Source organism: Anopheles bellator, chromosome 2, assembly GCF_943735745.2.
Source record: "Anopheles bellator chromosome 2, idAnoBellAS_SP24_06.2, whole genome shotgun sequence".
Taxonomy (NCBI): domain Eukaryota; kingdom Metazoa; phylum Arthropoda; class Insecta; order Diptera; family Culicidae; genus Anopheles; species Anopheles bellator.
The window spans coordinates 43,405,214-43,427,485 of NC_071286.1; the positions used below are offsets into that span (position 1 = coordinate 43,405,214).

At 49.4% G+C, this 22,272-nt stretch overlaps 2 protein-coding genes across 2 annotated transcripts in view; both read left to right on the forward strand.

The window, feature by feature from the left end:
• Positions 1-457: 457 nt before the first annotated feature.
• Positions 458-19,733, forward strand: LOC131210863 (ras-related and estrogen-regulated growth inhibitor-like). Its single transcript, XM_058204171.1, has 6 exons — positions 458-536; positions 14,442-15,161; positions 18,827-18,883; positions 18,953-19,029; positions 19,096-19,277; positions 19,347-19,733. Exons 2-6 carry the CDS (start codon positions 15,101-15,103, stop codon positions 19,603-19,605), a joined length of 636 nt encoding a protein of 211 aa, XP_058060154.1. The 5' UTR covers positions 458-536; positions 14,442-15,100; the 3' UTR covers positions 19,606-19,733.
• Positions 19,734-20,860: 1,127 nt separating this feature from the next.
• LOC131211890 (RNA helicase aquarius) overlaps positions 20,861-22,272 on the forward strand; it is a 31,596-nt gene continuing 30,184 nt past the window's right edge. The window contains exons 1-2 of the mRNA XM_058205558.1: positions 20,861-20,995; positions 21,068-21,886. Coding sequence (XP_058061541.1) covers positions 20,903-20,995; positions 21,068-21,886 — 912 coding nt within the window. The 5' untranslated portion in view covers positions 20,861-20,902. The remainder of the gene's footprint in view (positions 20,996-21,067; positions 21,887-22,272) is intronic.

Genomic DNA, 22,272 nt, shown 5'->3' on the forward strand with positions numbered 1-22,272 from the left:
GCCGAAGATCGCAGTTCGCGGTGGGTGTCCCTTTCTGCTCGCTGGCACGACGAAGTCACACGGCTGTGAGGTCGTGAGTTTGCATCTGCCGATCAACGCGTGACGCTCCTTCCGAGAGGCTCCAAACTTCAGGCCGAAATAGAACGGTGCCGCGTTCTGTTCTGTAGCAGCCACAGAGACGATGAGCCCGCTGTCGAGCCACTGGCAACCGGGCAAGTGGTAGGTTTGTGGTGATGGTGTGGACGGTGCCCTAGTGTTTCGTGTAGCGCTCCGTGTTCCTCCAGTGTTGGTCGTTTGTGAAGCAGCACGCGAGCCGTGCCCTGGGGCAACGAGTAGTGATCCGGAAAACTTACTCATTAGAAAAAAAGTGAGCCAAATCGGACGGCGAAAAACGGAACCACGTGCCATCGGCGAGTGAGGTGAACGAAGCCGATAAAAATAGGCCCAGTCGGTGCATCGGTGCAACGCACTTCATTCACCTGCAGCTGCACACCGCCGGCTGACTCATTAGACGGCGCCATTGCGTGGCGTAAGAGGTGAGCGTAAAATTTGTTACGATTTTCTGACGTTTACGTGTTTTGCCCCATCATCCTGCCGACATCTGCCGTCCGGACACAACGTGTGTGGTTTTGATTTTTTGCTCCTTGCTGCTAAGCTCTGCTCCACTTCCTCTTCTTTCTCGATGTTTATGAGAAGGCGGAGCAAAAAATGGCCCAAAAAGGCCACGCATAGGCCGATGTGGCTAAAAACCCGAGGCTGTACACGCAAGTGCGTTGATCCGTATGTTTGTCCACCGTGTCGCAGGGTGTGCTGCTAGGTCCCCAGCGTGCCCAGAGGTCACCGTTTGACCCCCAAATGTGCGTGTAGTTTTGGTTGTACCGAACGGGTTTTTTGGTGCCGAGGAAACCTCACGCCAACTGAGGGGCCAATCCGTGCGACTTGTGCGAAGTTTAAGGTCTTGGACTTTTTGAGTCGCTTGTCGTTTCCCCAGAAACATTTTAACGACTTTATCCAATTCTTTGCTCTTTGTGCCCGCACAAGGCTTTACTCTTTTTTTTCTTATTGGTCACGCATAAACATAAACAAGTTCCAAAAGAAAACATCCAACAAACCAAACAAAGATAGCGAAAAACGATTGAGTTTCCAAGTGGTCGCCGTCGAAAAGGTAGACCCGACCGACTTATGCTTCTTCGTAGTGTCGGAGTGATGGGGTCGCGCGCGTTTCTTAGCTCCGTAATTGGAGCACTTCCGGGCGGTCCCCGGACCCTCGCCCCGATCGAAACGTGAGCTTCGCCCAGCCGCAGCCAACCAGCCACAGAACAATGAACCACCGTGTGTCTTGGGGAGTGCCCAGGCCAGGCCCTTGGAGATCATTACAACACGTACGCTCCGACCACGCAGCCGGGTGTCCGATTGCTGGGCTAGGTTCCGGGCCAAGCGCGTGCCACGCAAAACGGATGCGATCGAGACAAAGTTGGCGCCAGGCGCTCCGGCGGGCATGGAAAATATGAGGAAATATCCAATCGAAATTCTCCGCCGACATCGTGATCCTGCCCCACTCTGGCCGCTAATCGGCACGATTTGTCCGATCAGCCGGGGGTGAACTTGGAGCCCACGGAAGTGACGGCAGGCGCTGGATCAGCACCACACTCTCTCGGAGACTATCGGAGCTCGGATCGACCGAGACCTTCACCCTACCGCGGGCATTCTGGAACTGGAACTCATTTCCTCATTGATACGCCACAAGCCAGTGTTCCTGGTCCGGGTGGCCCGTTCGGTGATCGTGCATAAATCAAACGACCAGTGCCGCCGCCGATTCGCAAGCGGCTGATCGCGATACGCGATAGGTGACGGGAGACTTCCAGCTCGGTGTCGCTGTATTTAGAACGCTGTGAGCCCTCCTCCGTGTACTTTCACCGGCGGCCGAAAGAAGCTACCGCCGTCAGGCACCCCGCTGTGGGAATAATTGCGGCATTTGTGGCCCCATGTGGCCGCACCGATTCGCTACGGAACCCAATTATCAAACCTGGGATGCTCGTCCACAAGCAGACCGAAAGGATCCCGGCGATCGAGCCGTTGGCGGTCGAGGTCGCCACAAGAAAGGCCAGAAACGCCGCCGGCCATCGCCGGCTCCGCTGCAGCGACTCCTCCCGAGCGCAGTCCGCGTGGGCAGTCCGCGTGATGCGTGTTTACAACCGATGCGCTGCCCGGGCTTGACGTTACAAATTTGCCTTTCCACCGCCACTCAGCAGATGCACTCGCCGCCGACGAGGACGTGGGTTTTCGGGTGATTATTTATACTTCGAAGCACCGGCAGCGGCTGGCGAGTTTCTTGGCGTTTGGCGACGATTCTGCCGAGAGTGGGCGAACTGCTGCCCCTGCTGCTGCTGCTGCTGCTGCCGCTGGATACTGTTTATTTTAGAAGAGTGCTTCCCGGTGTCCGCCAAACGATGCGTGGCGTGGGCCGCGTGATTCGAGCGGATTTGGAGCGGCATTAGTCCGCGGTGTTCTCAGCTCGAACGACGCCGGTGGTTCTATTTTGACACACGCCGCGGTGGCCATCGGAGCGAAACCCGTTTGGCGCCGATTTGCCATTTTGGGTTCGCCATAATTAAGTGGCCGTTTTATGAACCGCGAGTACCGCTCGGTGGTCCACAAATGGCTGTCGGTGGGACCGAGCGCGTGTCGCCACGGATTCGCTTCCGTAATCCGTATCGCACGAGACGCCTCCATGGCGGGGCTTATCGACCACTGGGGAATGGTTAAGAAATATGTCGAGCCTCTAATCTGGTGGATTACACGGGTTGTGGGAAGATTCAAACAGTTCCGGCAATAGTCGAACAGTGCGGCGCGGTTCGTCAGATTCTTTTTTACAGAATGCGAACTGTTGGTTTTTATTCCAAGGTTCGTGCGGCCAAGAATCCGACGTTAATGAGAGCAGATACAATATTTGTTGAAGTTGTTCTGTGCCATTATTCAATAACGAATTATGAATATTATTATTATTATTTTTGAATGAGCTTCCAACACAAACTATACATATTTAACGTATTAAGAACTCGGACACACGAATACGGAGGCGAAATATCCGCGATATTTGATCTTTAAATCTATGAGAAAATCTATGAATTAAGCGTGTTCTGTGCCCTAGTCTAGTAGAGTACGTACGTTCAAGAGTGGAAAATTCCTATGCTGACGAGTAATTAGTGCATCCCCGTCTGGTGTCTGATACAAATCCGAGCAGGAGACACCTGGTGTAATAGAGCAGGAGCTGGCTCAGTTCCAACCAGTCGATCTTCCTCATTGCCAAAAAGGAGTCAATTTCCGTTGAACGCCTGCCATGCGATAGATTCAGTAACACCACACATCACTGGCATACTCAAGTATCGGACGTACCGGAGTAACTACCTACCTAACTACTAAATCCCGGTCAGTGCGTTTGATTTCACCATTAGCCAGCTTATAATTAAGCGTTAATAGGGTTTCGCGAACGTGGGAAACTATTGACGTTTTATTTATCGCTACTCAGCTGTACATTGTTCCTCACACACCAGCTGACGAAAATATTGAGGTCGATTAGGAGATCCGAACAATTGCTGCTCCGATAGACCAATCAACGATTAACGATCACCTGCAGCATAAATCATATACTAGTGTGATGGGAACGGGAAAAATTACCGGGAACCCCTTCGTCTTCGATTGTCGTGGTTTGGCCTACTATGAATCCCTTCCAACTAGTCAAACTGTCAACAAACAATATTGTTTGAGTTTTATGGGTCAAACAAGACCTGATTTGTGGAGGACTAATTATAGGTTCTTCTACTTCTAGGTTGCTGCATCATGTCTCTGTGATTATTTCGTGATAATTTCGATGTAAACCAAAACTTTATTGCTCTACAACTACCGTATTAGCCTGATTTGGCACCGTGTGACTCCTGGCTAGTTGCTATACTCAAGAGGCCACTCCGTGGACACCTTTTACTGTTATTAGTTGAGATAGGAGTCAAAACGAAGAAAGTGTTGAAGGCTATAAAAAAGACCTTTTTGGACGATTTCGAATATTGGAACAATTGTTGGCATATATTCCATAGAGTAGGGATTATTTTAAAGGTGATGACAATTAAAGAAGAATATACAAAGATTTGTCGAGTTTTAAACCAATACTGTCTTCAACTGCAATTTAAAAAATTAAGAAACTAGACTGAGCTCACAGTTCCCATTCAAGAATGAAAATTTTATCCCCAATGTCGGGGTTTACGCACCGAAACATGTCTAATCATATTTCTAATCAGTAATACCGATTAATTCTACATTCTACCAGTATTACGTTGCTAGTCTAGTTGCTCAATTTAATTCTTGGCCGAACACGTTGTCGCCGAATACGTTGTGTGTCTTCTCCGTCCGCAAAACTAGCGGAAGGTCGACGTCTGCCGATGATGATCGATTCCGCCGATGCCGATGCGCGATTCCAACGCAACGCAAGCATTGCGCCGCTTGCGTGTGGCGTTGCGCACTCCGCGCCCTGACTGCGTCAAACTGCAAACTTCCATTTCCCTCCGATGAACCTGCGCACGGTGCGAAATTCGACCTCACACCGATCCAGTTCCGAACCGCCAGAGCCTAGTTTTGTGCGCTGCACCCCAAAAGAGCGCTTCGACGACAGCGCGGCCGGGCTTTACGTGATTTGCAGCGTCAAGTGTCTGTGTGCGCAGAGAGTTGATCGTAAAACAATATCACCCTCGAGCTCCGGCTCTTCCCCCCGGGCCAGGCCGCCCGACGGAAGGGCGATGACTCAGCATAGGGCACCCCGGCGAGAGCATAGACCGAGTCGCATTAAATTATGGGGCACATACACCGACACAAACCCGGACCGCAGTTCGCGAGGCTAACGAGTGAGCACTAATTTATGGTGTGTCAAATTGCTGCGAACTTTGCACGGGCGGCGAACCGCGGCTGGCTGGCTGGCGGGTCCCGGACCCGGCCCCGAGGGGAGGCAAAAAAGCGAAGGGGAAGGGTAAAAACTAAAGGCCCCACACACTGTGGCAAGGGCCCCGGTGGCAGACGAGACCGGTGGCTTGCGCACCGTACGGCATTAGGCAGTGCGGCAGTGGCAATAAAAAATCAAATAAAATAAGCGAATCGGGTAATCCTGCGGATTTCTGAACCGCACCGGCCACCCGACCACCGCTCGCCGGCGCGGCCGGAGCAGCCGGCGGAGATGCCGTAACCAGTTCGCCCGGCCCCAAAGTTCACCAACTTTTCCTTTCGTTTAGTGAAAGTTTTCCCTCTTGCGAGTGGCAGCTGTCTTCTTACATCACTGGCGGGGCCGCCGGGGCACGGGCGGCGATCAGCATCAGGCTCAGTCCTTGGCGCGGACGGGCCTTAGATTTGATCCTTTGGCGCGTCGGCCTGCCCGGAATCCTACCGACGGCGGCCTCGGCCGTCTAATCCTCTTCTCACACCGTGGCTGGCCTCAGACACGCAGCCCTCAGCCTAATCCTTCGTGCCCGATGCAGATTGTGCCGTGTGCCGGTGAAGGGTGAAGGATCGGCGCCCTTTGCCCCGATTGCATGGCATCGAGGGCCCATCGAGTGGCGTCGGTGCCCTTTCGCGTCTCGCGGACCCGATAAAGGCCTCGCAGGACCGTGCGCACCATTTGTCACGAGGATTAGCCGCTGGTTTATGGTGCGGTGTGCGGGGATGCGTGCTCGGGATCGGGAGCCCTGCACTCCACGCGGAACGGTGAACTTTACCACCCGTTGACCGCAACAAAGGGCCGACGAAGACCAACACTGGAGTGGTTCGGATCGGCCGTGCTTATCAAGCGTCATTTTTGAAAACTGTCGAAAGCTCTAACCTCCCTGGACTCATTCATCATCGGTCGCAGCATCGAAGGCCGATGTTCGCCGGTCGCAAATCACCGTCCAACCGGAACAGGGTTTCGCAAGTTTCTCCTCTGTTTATTGCGCGCCCATTAGACGACGCAGCTGGTGTCGATGTGGGCTGGGTTTTTTCCTTCCTTCTGTGTGTTTGTTGGACTGCCCATATTATTATGATTTTCAATTTTCACGTTCGCGTTAAACTGTTTTCGTTTTTTACACGCACTGTTTTCGTGATGCTTGGCCATTTTACCGTCGCTCGGGGCCCGCACGTGGCAGATTTGTGTTTTTTTATGTGCGCTTCAAAGGGCGCCTCTAGAAGGCAGTCCCCGCTAAAGTGGCCCATTTGACTGGGGTTGTGCAATTTAGCTATTCGGAAAATACTTTAATATACTCAGCATAATACGATTAACTATAAAGTAGCCAGCCAGTGTTAAAGTGGCGGCCACGCTAAACGGCAAACACGCTCGTAACGGAGTTGGACGCGAGGCGATAAGAAATTGCTGATAGCAAACAACGCTACCCTAAAAGGGGCAGCGCTCAGGATCGGCAATTAATCGGATTTGTCAAACGGCAAACAGAGCGACCGAAATGACTGGGCCCCCTGGGTGCGATTTATGCTGAGACAGTTTATGATGTGGCCCTACAACGCCCGGCCACCCCATCACCCGGACAGTGGGGCTGGGGGTGGCTAGCCTACCTGGGTCACTAGCGGTTGGGAACGTAAATAAGTTGCATCGACGCACCGGGTTGAAACCGGACCGGTGGTCGGTAGTGGCCCGAGTGCAACGTCGGGACGGGACGAACAATGTTTCGGGCCGCCGGGCGGTGCTGGGCTGGAAAAGTTTATGCAAAGTAAGCAGGAAAAAATGGTGGCGAAACTGAAGCCTCGGCGAATAACCCGCAGCCGTCTGGCTCCGTGGAGCAGTTGGGACGAGTTGGTTTGGCTTCTAACTTTGTTGTTTTTTTTTAAATACAACTCTGTTGCTTATAATGATGCTTATGAAACTTTGGCCATTGGGCATATGTTAAAAAAAAAATAAAAATTATAAATTAAGTCTTTGTTGGTGTCAAAAATGCAATTGCCATTTCAGGATGCCTAAATTGAATAAATCTTTTGTTGAGATTGAAGCTGTACTTTGACGAGAGTCGTAGCTTGCATGTAGACTGGCGGTAGAGGTTGGCCCATTCAAGGTGAAAACATTTGTTTCTAAAACACACGTGGCGTTTAGCTTAGACTTGAAATAACCATAATAAAAGTGTGGTGACATTAAATCTGTTGATCTCGGTGGGCAGTCCGAATCGCAATTTTTTGACCGCTAAGTCGACTGATGAGATGACTGATAAGATGACTAATAAGTCGTCCTTGGGACAGTGGTGACAATAGATTGATTTTTCGTTGAACTGTGTGACATGTAGCGTCGTCCTGTTGGAACCAGTCCTTGTTATTTTCACGAGCAATTGGCATCACGAGATCCGTTATCATGATCACCATCGATGGTAGTCGTAGCTTCTTCATCGTCATCAACCAAATTACGGCCCGATGATCGTTTCGACGCAAATACCGTAGCAAACATTAACTTGTTGATCGTAAAGAGTCTGTTGTTGCATTAATAGAGGGTTTTTGGTAGTATAAAACCGACGTTCAATTAACGAACACTATGCCACGTTTAGTTTCCACGATGATGAATTTCAGCGCATTCTTTTGGTGTGTACTGTTCCGATGTTAAAATTGTAATGCGTGCAACTTCCTGTATATGACACAAAATTAATTTGCTACTAAAATTGCATTATGCAAAAATCGATACGTTCAACAACGTTTTTTCTACACCTAAACGATGTTCAAATACACGAACATTATAAAAGCTATCTTAATATTGATGCTGCTTACTGCTACTGAAACTCATCTTCAATTTATCAACCAACCCGATCGGATCGGATATAACCATTTAATCCGTCGACTTATTTCGCCTGTCCTCTGCGCTTTTCTATGAGCCTTAACGAGCGTCGATCAACCTTCGCTCGGGAATCGGGATGCAAAACGGTTTGATATCCACACGGTGCCCATCTATCTAGGCCCCATCGTGACAGACGATCGTCAGCAATCACCCGTGCCGTAATGGGATTCAATTTAGCCCTACCACCGAGAGCCCCCCGGAGCATCTTCCACCGGGCAGCTCCGAAGTCGGCTTATCGCTCCCCAGCGATCTGTGCACTGTGGCGTTCAGGATAATCAAATCTGCTAACCGATCGCTTCCGCTAACCTACCCGCATCAACGACCGCCCGCTGCCTGGGCTGGATCGGTACCAGGGTGGTTCGAGACCCGTTTAATCCTAATTGAAGGGAAGCCGAAGTCGCGAAGCGTCTTCCGTTGAGCTTCGCCGGTGGCTGTCACTCGGTGGGGCTAAATTCATTATTATTACCAATCCAATCGCAATCGCAATGCTCCGCTCCACGGCTCCGTGATCCGTGGAATATCGTCGACCAGTGTCGCACTAGGCGCAATCGGTCCTTACCACCGATGCTGCGGCAGCCCTGTTAAATGGAAACGAAAAGCACATTAAAAATTATCTTTTCACCATAGCGCGCGGTACCTTTGGCCGCGGTTTTTCCTAGCCACCCGCCTCACGATGACGACGTCTGTTCGATGGCAAACGGCCACCCGGTTGACTTTCTTCGCTCTCCAGGTCTCCTGCGTCGGAGCAAAGCCCTGGGTCGCATTGCATTGTTGTTGCTCAAATTGTAACTCACATGAAATGGGCATAAAACTGAAATTAATGATACACCGAGCGGTCGCCCGATCAACCCCCAAACCCGGATGCTTTCAGGAGCGGCCCCACATAAATGGCCCAAAAAAGAAATCACCGCCGAAGGAAGTCGCCGATCGCCGATGGCGGGCGAACGGCCTCCCAACTGCACCAGAATGGGCAGCCAGCCAGCCTGGCGAAATCGTGTGAGTCAGCTACTACCTCGTTCCACCGCACAGAACCAACCCCGGTCCGCCAGGACGCCCAGACAATGGCCCGTGGTTTGCTAAATCGAAGCCGAACGGTGGACTGTGCTGAACCAAATAGATAAAACCGAGATGCCATTGCGTTGCGGAGCCGGCGGAGCCGATAGTGCACCACACCACGCGGAACCGACGGCACGCCGATCAATCGTCCAGAAGTGTTCGATTCGAATCGCCACCAAAGAAGGGGGCGCCGCTGTCACGTACGGCCTGCATTTCGAGGAAGGGCCCACTGACCTCGCATCGCCCGGCGTTTAGAGACTCCCGTGAAAAAGAGGTACAGAGACGAAGGGAAAAGGTGCAGACATATGGTGCAAGCGAAACGCTATGATTTATCGCAAAATATTACGCTCAATTTGCAAATTATGCACTCCTACAACTCAATCGCTCGCGACTAAACGAAAGACTTGCGCGCTCGGGAAAGCGACGAACCGACGAACGGCCTCCGGAGCCACCCGTGCGGACATGGGGCCGACGACGACGGGTAGTTGACGTTGGGTTTTGGCGGACACACGGCAATTTGTCACAGCTCGCGGTGCGCTACGGATAAATCCACCGAAAGTTCATTAGGTTTCGTGCGGTGTTAGCTGGGCCCGTTTTGATTTAGCATATTTATCCGAAAACCCAGCCGGCGCTCCTTAGGTTCTGTTGCGCCCCATATAGTGGCGACGGTCTCCCCACGACCGTGGCGCCAGTTTACAACGCTTCCAGCGGAATGGCGCCCTGGTCCGTCCAGCGAAACCGGGCGATGCGGGACGGGAAATGTGCGTTTGCACTTAGGAAGCAGCCCGAGAGCTCCGGCCCGGTGTCGAGTGAAACATTAGACTAATGGTCAGGATTTGCCTCCCGCTTCGCTGTTCGCTTCGATGAAGTATGGCTATCAAATGCAGCCCACGAGTCGACAACGGCGCAACACGGCACCATGCGGTGCGGTGATCATTTCGCGGTTGATTTGCAAGTGCTTGTGGAGTTGAACAAATTTACTACGAAATTTAGCGACCAACCGGCGTTAAGTATAAACCCGGGTCATTTAATTAAATTAAAAGCCATTCATACAAGTCATTCAGTGTGTCATGTTTCGCATTTACTGATTAAAGTGCACCAATCACCAAGTGCTCCTCTTTCGAATAGTTTTCGCATCGAGCTGCTGCCATCTGGTCGCCTTCAGCGAACGCCCTAATAATTTAATGCCACTGAACGTCGGGTGCAACGTGAAATTTAATTTAACAACGGCAACGATGTAAATTGCCTTAGCCCACAGTTATCTGTTGTTGAAACCAGACAGAAAAAAAACCGACCGCCACAAGGAAGGGCCGAAGGAAGTTGCAGCAAACGAAACACCAATCTTCGTCCGGTCGACCCCGGCCTGAACTTTCCACGGCGGCGAATCCATAAACCATTTCGGATCAATAGAAAGTATCATCGCGCATCGTCTGGGACCGGGGACGGAACCTGGGCGATTCACCTTCTAGATCGTGATCGTGGAGAAATTTCAAACCTTCAACTTCCCTACCGATGGGTACCGGGGTGCCATAAATTGTGCACCGGTAAAGTCGATCGGTGCCAAAAACCGAAAACCACGATCAAGGCCCATGGCCGAAAGCTCAGCCGAAGATGACACCGACAACGGAGCGCTGTCGCAGGAATCGCAACACCCCCGGAGTCGGAACATAAATAACGGTCAAACGGTTATTTATTGCGTTCCTGCCGCAGCATCGGGAAAATCGGATCGGGCCGAAAAATGGTGCGCATGCCGATCAAGGCGCATCACACGGTGCCGTGCGTCAAACGTGTGCATAAATTCGAGGATCCTTATGGTGTGCGTTTTTTTGGCTTCGATTCCTATCCCAGGTCAAGAGCAACGGAGCAGTGGATAACTAATGGCATTGTGGTGAAGGCACTTACAATGCCGATTTACGACGTGTCGCAGGACGGTAATCGAAAATATGATCTGCCGTCCACCATTACCGTGAAGTAACATGGGTCCAAAGTTGCTCAGGGGAAACCTAAAGCACCGTCATTTAACGGTCGTCCCCAGCGGAAGCCTCTATTTGCCAACGGCCAATAGTGGCTTATTAATTTCACTTATGGCCTCTAATTGTTCACTTGTGGTATTACTTTTCACACCTCACACCTTTGTTCGATTGGCCAAATCTTTAATCTGATAAAAGTTTTTTTCGTAATCGGTTGAATGATGTTGTTTGAAGGATATTTTCCGAGTCAAATACTTTGAAACGACTTCTGTACCGTTTCGCACCAAATCTCAGCTGGGGCTCCGTGGCAAACCATTGTAGGACGGTTACACCCTGACCACGGCAAGCTGACCAAGCACCGTGCCGCGGCTTGGCATGATGATGGCATAAACTGATGGCTTTTATTTTCAATTTCCATTACGGGTAATGAACGGTTTTTGGGTAATTCAATAATAAACTCAATTTCGGCCCGTCTGTGTCCGTTTCGTTTCGTTGTTGTGTTACTTTTTGCGACCGTATTTATCATTTATCGCACCCGCCCGCCCCAACCTTCCCCCCTCGCCCAGTGATTGGCACCGAGCGGAGGGTCAGTCCGCGGAACAGGCGCGTCGGCCTCTCGGCCACTACAGAGCCGGCCAGCCGGAGATATTGGCGAGTGACAGGAATACGATTTCCAGACACGGGAGTTGGCACGCCGTCCCCGGGCGGATAAACATTAACCACCGCCGCCGCCACCACCACCGCCTCACGGCGGACGTTAATGGGCATCGTTTGTAATCCGAAAACTCGCTCGAACCGCCGATGATTGGCCTGCGGTTCGGACGCTCGATTATCTTGGAAATTGCCCAACGATAGCACAACAATCACGTCTTAAATCGAAATCCGCGCCGTAAGGTGTGGCCCACGTTAGGACTTTTGGAGAAAATAAAGCAAAATAAATATCGCCTCCCTTGGCAGTCCTCTTGGGGGTCTCCGGGGGGTCCCCGGTTCACCGAGAGCTACTTTACATTCGGGGGTCCGCTCGTCCCCGAGGGTCCGGAGACGTAACCGATGGCGGTGCGGCATCAAAGCTTCGGCACCCATTTTGCGTTCGTTATTATCCTTTCTCCGCCGGAGCTCCGAGGCTTCATTATGCGATACGTCACCGTAATAGCTTTCCCACATAATAACAATAATACTGCCGCCGATTATCTACTGGGCGCGCGCGGTTGTTTGTAATTTTTACTGTTATGTCACGCTGCTGGCGCCCGTAATGATGATGTTAAGGGCAATAAAACTGGCAAATAAATATTGATGATGCGCACTGGGCTATCGTTCGCTTTATTAAGACGGCTCGGTTGACAACAGTGGACACAACATGATACGGATGCGGACGCTGTTCTGTGTCGGCTTGTGGGAACATTTTGTAACAGTTAAATGTTGTTTTAATTAAACAATAATGGAACAATAGTGGAAGAGTCAAATAAAAACAGACATTCGAAAAAGTCTTCGTCTTGTTGTGGCCATGTTCTAAGCACTTACAAACAAACTCAAACTGTTTTCTTGAATCGAACAACGTGTAGTTAGAACTAATCAAAACTATTTCTCTGTTTTCAGTTGGATTGCAAAACAATGTCTATTTCATTAATGAATTCTGATCGTAATCCTGAATCACTTCTCTTACTCTGTACAAGCCTTACCAGTACACCTCAAAATTAAACATTAAGGCCACGTTGCAAGTTGCATCTCATGGTGGACCATTCTTTACCCAGTCTAGCTTAACACCTCCTTGTTTTCCATCATTCGTTGCATCCTCTCATTTCATTTAAAATTGTGCAGTAAAAACATTTTTTAAAGATTATTCAAATATTGATCATTTTTAAACTATTGATAAATAGAATGATTGCTTGTCCACATTTCATTTACAAAAATAATAGCTTGAAATATGTCTTTGCAAAGAGAGATCCCCTTAATGTGGTTTCGGTTGATGTTCCCTTTGCTTTTTGGCTCGCTATCTGGTCTGATTATACTGTTGTCTTCTGGTAACAAACACAAGCAGAAGGCCACCCCTCCAAAGCGGGAGCCTAAAATGGATACAGGAAAAACACAACGCACCAAACTTGTCTACGCTTTACTAATAGAAACTCTAGCTACTGAAGAAGTTACAAGCACTGGATACGGCGGGAACAATATATGCCCCCGGAACAGCATCATTCACAAATAGAAAAGGAACATCATTCATCGGAATTGAAAAGATTCCCCAAATACTCCGTCAACATCTTACAGCCGAGCTAGTGCGAGATAAGAATGTAGTGGAGGAAGTGCCACATTTTTCTCAAGTTAATCTTGATAAGTAACGTTGAGGTAACTATTAAGTGAATTTTAAAAAGTAAGGCCCAGTCTGTTCTTCTGAGAATAAAAACGAGTGCCTTCATTTTGGTCAAATCGACGCAATATTGGTGATAAAATTTGGGCAAAATATCTCAAGTTTGTCGCTTCTTCATGTTTGTGATTCAATTTGTTGAAAATGGTTCACCTAAACCCCCTTAGGTACGTTTGAAGCGACGTTGTCTTGTGCAAATGAGTACATGCTCTCTACTCACCCTGTGTTCCGATTCCATCTACACGGCGACGGTTGCAGTTGCTTGCGCACGAGTGACTCTCGGAAACACGACCGCCAAGGTGCGCATTTATTTCATTTCTACAAACAAAAAAACACAAACACCCAACGCAAGATGAAGGAAGTGCCCGCTGGTTGCGCATTCCATGTGCATCCCCGCGCATCCAGCCCAAGAGGATGCACCAGCGAGCATCTGCCCCCGAAAAGGAACGCCACAATCGTTCGGCCGTCGCAACGATCGGCCGTAAATCTTCCCCAGGGCTCCAGGCCCAACCGGCGGCCCGACCGACCCATGATCGCTCGGTGCTTGTTGCTATTTAGATTTACAATCGCGTCTATTAAAATTATGCAAAAATTTCGCCCGAACCCAACCCAACGGCCGAGCGCCGTTTGAATCGCAAAAGTCGCTCGCTCCAATTCGCCCGTAGGGGAGAAAATGGGACCTCTTCTGCTGGCCCCAGGGGCGGATATGTCTGGGTGGAAAATCAGGCCAAACGCTACGAAACGCTACACCTCTCAGACGAGGTGGCCGTCGCCAGCCCCTAACCGTCCTCTCACGGTGCATTCCGCGCGCGCGACATCACGATGGACGGCGGCTAGACGCCAGCCCGGCCAGTGTCATCTCCGGTCCACAGAACAGGCGACTATTTTTAAACTACCATGGGTGCCACCTGTTCGGGACCCGCGGAAACCGGGTTGGCCGGGGTGAAAATGGGAATTGAATTCACTCTAATTAAAATATGTTACACTTTGCGCGCACACCACATTATTTATGCTGCAACTGATGCTGTCGATCGCTTCGCTCGATCCGGAGTGGAGTGGAACCGAACAGAAGCAAATTCTCGATACCGAGTTTCATTTCGCTACATGTTTTTGCATATCTAAATGACTCTTACCGGTCCGGACGCCAGTTTGATAGGTGAACTGATTTTCTGCCCTTTTTCTTGCTCTCTTTTTCTGCTCTACCCCATATCTCCAGTGCCCAGGGTTCTATCTGCGTGTGTGTCGTACCCGAAAGCCGCCCCGAGGCTACGAGGGCCCCCGTCAGTGTCCAGCGAGGCTCATTAAAAGGGAAACGAAGCCACACAGTAGTAGTTGGTGCCGATCGATCGAGGTTTGTTTGGTTTTTTGCCTGCGAACGCCACACAGTGGCCAACGCTGTCGCCCAGAAGGCCAACAGAGGCCCAGGCAGCAGAATGGCCGAGCGGGCACCGTTTCGCCAGCCCCGTACCACCGTCGTCACCCTGGAAGCTGCCCATCGACGCGAGCCGTGAGATCCTGCCAGCGAAGGTGTTACGATCGGGCCCGAAGGCTGGGCCTACTTTTGCCCCATCGTCCTAGACGCCCGTCACACAGCCCCCACAAAGAGACACCGGTAAAAACAAACCAACGGCCGGACAAGAAAAAGGAAAAACCCTACGTCACCGCACCGGTCCGCTGTTGGGCAACGGTGAAGCGAACCCGCGGCAGCAGCCGCAACATCGGCCGCAACATCCCCGAACCGTCCGAGTCCGGGGGACCATTAATTGAAATTCAAAAAGAAGGAAAAACAACACCGTCCCTACGGCGGGTGGTAACAGCAGCAACGGCAACGGCGCGAAACCGGCAGCCCCCCCGGAGGCGAAAATCGCAGGAGGAATGACGAATTTAAACAAGCTCAAGGTGGTCGTCATTGGCAGCGCCAAAGTGGGCAAATCAGGTAAGCCCCCAGGTCCAGTCGCCTGCCACACGCAACCGGGAGCGTAATTTTTATGCTCATTGTTATGGTTATTGTTTGCCGGGCGATTGCATCCTTTTCGCGGGACGCGCCGACAGTTCACGGCGTCCAGTTCCGCGCAGTGCTGTGGACTGCGTTTAGAGAAATCGATTAGCCTATTTCGGGCTAGCCCTAGTCCTGGTGGACAGGGTGGTCCGGTCGGACATGTCGGTGTCCGCATGTCAACCCACATCGGGTGCATTCCGGGAGAGAACCGGAGTTCGGCCGGGGTCCGGCGTCCGGGACGTTCCCCGGGCGCCGTAATCGTTGGGACGCGCCGGCAAATCACGCGCCGGTGCATTAGATTCAATCGTGACACTAAAATTGTAATAACCCAATTACGGGGCCAGTCGATGGAAAGCAGTCAGCATGTCAGCCTGGGCTATCGAAAATGCAGTTTGATGGGCAACGCTGGGTGCAGCTGAATGGGTCGCGATCACGATCCGCTTGCTCCAGTAACGGTTATGTTGATGGGGTCGAATCATTCAATCATAAAAACTTTCACTGATTCAATTGGGTGTTTGTTGGTCCAAGTTTTGGCATTTCGTTTGCGATGCAAGTTCCAGTTAACGGAAGATACCGCATTTAATTGATTAAAATGTTAGAAAAAGAATTTATTTAATTGATGAAAATTAAAAAAAAAGGTTTTATTTTCACGTTCAGCGCATTGATCACGATGGAAGCAGTGTGAATATCTGCCCAATTACTCGGAATGATCGTCCCTTAACGTCTTTAACATTAAATATACAGCACCAGTAATTTTGACTGGTCTGGTACAAGAGTGAGCCATACATTTTTTTATTTGATTATATAAAACAAACGGCTTAATATTTTTCTTTGTTTGAACTTTTATTTGAAAGGTTCATTGATGACATTTGTGTATAAATTACAATTTCGGTTGCAGAAAATTGGAAAATTTAAAAAATTCATTTCGAAAGTGGTAGCTCTTCAACTCAAACGGTACGATATTTGAAAAGCTCATTTCATTTAAGCTCATTTCCACCTCGATGGTTATGTTAATAAGTAGATCCGTCGTTTACGGAGTTCAGAAAACCCACACGTCGTGCAAGAGAAGAAAATGCACCCAAAACGAGTGAAATGAGGTGAAAAATGAGCCGCCGAAACCGTCGAAGGCGTCCGCTACCGAGCAATGTTGGTTGATTGGTTCTTTGGCAAAATTGAAGCTGAAAACTTGGATGACATTTGGTTAAAACAGGACGGGGCTATCTACCAAGACCTCAAGATCTAAATTCACATTGCCATTGTCGAGATAGGACCAAAGATAGTCGAAAATGTACTCAAAAATAGGTCGATCTAATGGACTGTTAAGCCAGCCGTGGTGGAAATTTGAAGAAAATAGTTTTTATAAAAGAATGTCTTGAATGGACCTTCAAACAAATAATAATAAAATATCTAGTGTTAATGGTCCATTGCACACCTCAATTAATTTGGAGACGTTCATCGGAACGCGCAGAAGTCTAGCGCGACGACTTGAGCCCCGCGGTCAAGGTTCCAAAAACCATACGCCGAAGCCCAAAGTGTGCCACACAGTTCACGTCCGCGATTGAGCAAGTGCCGACCGTCGCAGCATATTAGGCCCGTATGAGAGTGAAAAGCGGCCAATCGCTGCTCGGACTCGCTTTTGGTGGTTGGTGAGATTATCGAAGTGCCGCGCGTGACGCCACCACGGCCACGGCGCCCATTTCGATCACGTGCGTGCCGGCAAACCACTTTCCTTGCCAACACATTCTCGGAGTCACCGGGCCGAGGAGAGCCGATCGGGGTTGGTGAAAACCGGCGGCCATGGTCCCGGTTTCGTAGCCGGGGTCGATCATTGAAGCGTGATAAATCGTAATTAATAATCGAACCCCGCGATCCCGTATCGAACCCGATTGGGGTGAGGTGCGGCGGTGCAGGTGGTGGCCACGAAAGTGGCTTCCGTGGACCCTGGCGAGGGCTGGTAGGAGCACACTGACACACACGAAATATGTTGTTTCATTCAACTTCGACCTACATTGCCATTGGACCGTTTGGCGTTTTTTTATGTGAAGGACTTTGGCTTCGACTTTGTTTCTCTTCTTTTTATTGCTAAAGATTAAGGCAAGCTGCACGAAACAAGTCCTTACCGTTGAAGACCAATTGCATTCGGACGCCAAAAAGGATACACCGTACGGGGCTGAGTAGTGCATTTTTCTTTCTCTTAATTTGATCGCTTTTTTCTTGGCCGTTCCCATCGCGATCCCATTTTTCAACACGGTCCCGTAACGTGCCAAAAACAGCCGGGGACCTATTATATTACATCTCGCGATAATAAAGAGATCTTGGAGATTTTTCTTTCATCGAGTCAAACAAGAAAGCCTTCGCGGAAGAAAGAAAAAACCCACACGAGTGGTTCGAAAAATGAGGTTCGTTGTTTGGTCCGTTGGCGTTGTCGTTGCACCTTGACGATGGGAGCCTGGCCGATGCAGTCCGAAAACCAACAATGGTCGAGATAAATGATGCGATTCGGCCAGCAGAGGGGTTCCCAGTTCACGAAAGTCAAACTGTTACAAATTATGTATACGGTAAACGCGCGCTGCGCACGCAGTTCGTACGTGTTGCTGGTCCTCTAGTGACGGATCGAACGGAGTCACTCCACGTCGGGGTCGGTGCTTCGTGGAGAAAATAAAATATTATCTCCCGTAATGCATCGCGCAATGTGTGCCAATGCGCCCGTTTTTGGCCAAGGTAACGGTGTGCCAAGGGTACTTATTATACGCAATGCGGCGCGAACAATGCGCCGCATCTGTCTAACTTCTGAAAAATGCAACAGATTACATTGTCTTTGACTTTTCGGGCCACGGAACGCTGTAAAACACGTTGCAACTCGGTTGCGTTGATGGTGTATCTCGTTTAAATGATTTAAAATTTGTCGATAGCTGCCTTCAGGCTGTCTTGGGCCCATCTTCGAGTCGAGCCCAAGTACTCCAAGTAAGCCATCTCCGGCAACCTTCGGAACGGCGGTTACGGCGGTTCGTCCATTTGCTTGATCCCCTGAGATCTGCCTCGCAGATCGGTTCTATCTGAAGCTCTGCACGTCCATGTTTTATTACCCATTGGCCCATTGGCTAGTCCCCGATTGGTCTTTGGCTATGTAGGGATGCGCTATTGCTTAACCTTCAACTTTCTTGGGCGCCTAATTATTCCATTCGAGACGGCACAGGATCGACATGTGTCAGCGGCGGCCGATCGCGCACTCTACTCAATCAGCAACGCGCACCACGCTCGAAAAAGGAAATCGCCTCTTCCAACCAAGAACCGACCCGCTGCGGTGCAGTTTATGGTATGCTTCGGAGGAACTTGCGTACACACCGCGCTCCATAAACGTCGCGGTGCGCGGTACGCAACGAGTTTTGAAAAAGTTCCCTTTTTCGAGAACAATTTTGCCATTCTCTTCCGCGGGTCTCTCGGCGTACCCCACAGAGCTGGTCCGCGACTGTGAGGCGAGAGAGAGGGAAAATGAAGAAAAAATCCGTCATTAATGGGCGTCAGGGAAGCTAGTGTAGCTTACCGAGAGTGGGAAGAGAGGTGGCCAAGCATGCACTAATGGTACGATGCACATTCCACAGCCGTCACGGTGCGTTATCTCACGAAGCGTTACATCGGCGAGTACAGCTCATCGAGAGGTAAGACCGGCATTCCGAGCAGTACTTCGACAGCGAGAGCCATCCAATGTTTCGCTTATTGGTTCACAGATTTCCTCTACCGGCATAGCGTCACCTACGACAACATTGCGACCGAGGTGGAGATCATGGACACATCCCGATGTGATGTAAGTAAATTGGGGCCACTGACACTCTTTCGCAATTGCTGTAACATTCTTGTAATCCTGCAACAGAAAAGGGGCTGTCTGTACGAACACCTGCGCTGGGGTGATGCCTTCGTGGTCGTCTACTCGATCTGTGATAAAGCGAGCTTCGAGGACGCGGCGGACTACCTGCAGCAGCTGACGAAGCTGAAGCTTCCCTCCTACTACACGCTGCTACTGCTGGGCAACAAAAGTGATCTCGACCATGCCAGGTAGGATCCGGAGAATCGGAGATATGTCCTTTTCGAAACCCAACTAACGATACGCTCGCATCCTTGCAGGGAAATATCAGTGAACGATGGGCAGGAGCTGTCGTTTCGATACTCGTGCCAGTTCTACGAGGTATCGGCCGCAGAAAACTTTGCCGGCGTATCGCTCGCCTTCCACTCGCTGATCCGCGAGGCTCGGTCGACGCAGCTGTTCCGAGCGCTGCCGCTACGCAGAAAGCTCGGCGTGAACAGTGTTTCGAAGGCGCTCGGAAACATCTTTGGAAAAAATAGTAAAGGCGAACGAAAGAAACGGCCGTCCCTCAGTATATGACACTCCCCAGATCATGACGTCCGATGTGCGCCGGGTAGACCAACTCCAGCGTGACGGTCCCGAGTGGCTCATCCTGGGCTCGGAAACGCCCGATTCCGTGTACATAGTTATCCCAGCCGACCGGAGAAGACTGCAGCAGCCTGTGGCGCTTGTATAGCATTTTTAAATGATAGTTCTAACGCTAGTAATATCAGCCATTCCTGGGGGAGCCTCCTGTTTAGTACGTAAGCTGAGCAGAGCCGCACGGAACGAGTGCTCGATCCGCCCAAACCCATACTTTTACAGTGCACCTTTGTCCATTAGAAGGTGCATAACGTTCCTATAGAATTACTACACTTTTTTTGCAATGCTTCCATCTTTCGTTGAGAAAAGAACTATCAGTGGGAACAACAAGAACGGAAGGTGGTAGACGTAATGCGGGAATGCATTTTTTAACTACAATTGATAAGAAATAGAAGGTAATTTGATTGTGTCATTAAATAGATCGCTGGAATAAGCTGAATTTTTTATGAATCTGAGTATGTGTGTTACTTTTATTTCAAGCATTGCGGTTGCGAAAGAAACAATTAGCTGTTGTGACATGGCAAGATGGTAAGACAAAGCATTGTTTTCCAAATGAAGATTTAAAGAAAAGATTTAAACATTTTGCAAAGGATCGCTGCTAATTTAGAGTTTTGCTCGATTGTAATAAAAGCTTTAGATTACGGAGCTTTACATCGACGAGCTTAATCGACAAAGAGGAAATTGTTTCAACGGTCAAGCGAACTTTCAACAGAACAACAGTGCTAAAACTGATTGTTCCAATGTGCAAAACTAAATAATTTCTCTTCCAACGTTTGTATTATCGGTTATTTCATCTAGGTAATTTTAAGCACAATAATACAAATGATTGAAAACAAAACAAAATTAAACAACGCGTGTCTCGTTTGAATTGGTTTATCATTTTCGAGGGTCAATCTACTTGAAGGCGTTTTTACACATTTTCAAAGTGTTTAGAATCAACGATCTGTGTTCTGTGTGAAAAATATAGGTAATAATCTTCGTTTTTTTAATCTCATGTCGTTTTCAAATGACTCCACGCGAGTATCCTCTGAAAGTGTAAAGTAGTTAACGCTAGCGCCCCTAGTGGAAAACGTGCTAACCACAAATCAAATGTCAAAACTGTCATTTCAGTGTGCTGTTTGTTTTGGTTTTCCGCCGAGTTAGCATCGTTGTTTTTGCCGTGCTCAACTGAATCCTTTACTTAAACAAATCATTTTACACGCGTTCTTGGTTCATTTTCGTTTCGTTCGCAATAATGGCCTCGACAGAAGATGCCCAGTTGCAGGATAAACCTGTGCCCAAGGGTGCTATAACAATTTCCCAAATCAATGCGGACGAAATAACCTTCGTAAGTATACCGAATTACCTTTTCGTTCGAGCGGTCAATCTGCAGGGCTCTAAATTTCGAATATTGTTGCAGCTAGCAAATCGTTACTGGGCACCGGACACGGCCAGCACGCACGAACCGTACGATGCGCAGGTGATCGAGAACGTTTATCGGACGGAGATTTGGCCGCGACATTCGTTGCGCCGCATCATGATGCTGGAGTTTAGCCAATACCTGGAGAACTATTTGTGGCCAAATTTTGACGGCGGCAAGTCAAGCCGAGCTCATTTGATGTCGATAGTGGCGATGGTGAACGCGAAATTTCGCGAAAAAGTGGAAGTGTGGAAAGTGTTCGAAGAGAAGCCGGAGCGGTTCGCGGAGTTTTTCCAGCGTGTGCTAGAGGCGTGTACCGAAGAACACCAGGCCGTAACACCAATGTTGATGCGGGAACAAACGGCCTTGCTTGTGCTGTTAAATCACTGCTTCAATAGCATGGAAGTCGAGCTCTGTCGCAATCAGGCCAAACGTCTGGTATCGCTTACGATGTGGGTCTGTCTACAGCCAAAACGGCGCGAGCAGGAACTCAATCAAATCCCCGAGTGGTGTAAGTTTTGGAGAAAGCTACAAAAACGAGAAAAGCCAGAACAAACCGCCAAGTTGGAGTGGGAACGGCACTTTTTACAGAATCTTATGATTAAGTTCATACACATCCTTGAAACCATTGATCGGGACGGCCCGGTTTGTGTGGAGACAGTGCATTATTGTGAAAGGTTCGTGGAATTTTTAATCGATCTCGAGGCGCTGTTACCTACGAGACGGTTTTTCAATACGGTTATGGATGATTGCCATGTGGTTGTGCGTTGTGCCCTGTCGTCCCTAGTTCGCCGAGAGGAAGGAAATCTCTTTGCTCAGGTAAGTGAATGGGAATCTTCGTCAATTCGGACAAAAAATGTTTTCAGAATATAAACAAAGTAAATAGCTTCATCCAGCAACAAACATAATACCGATCTGATTAATCGATTTTGATGTTTACTTCCCTCGTTGCGTTTTGTAGCAAAGCTCAAAGGGATTTTGCAAAGGGCAAGGGCAATGGCACCACGAATGTCTTCAATTTTTTCACAATCAAACTAAAATCACAATTTAGCAATAATCTGTTTTATTTGTATTTTTGAGTTAATTTATGCAGTCTGCGTTCGTCCGCTCTTGTTCTATGAAATTCATAAACTTATGTTCAGAACTTAAATCGACTGCACGTTCGACCGTTTACCGCTACAAAAATAATGTCACTTACAAGAGAT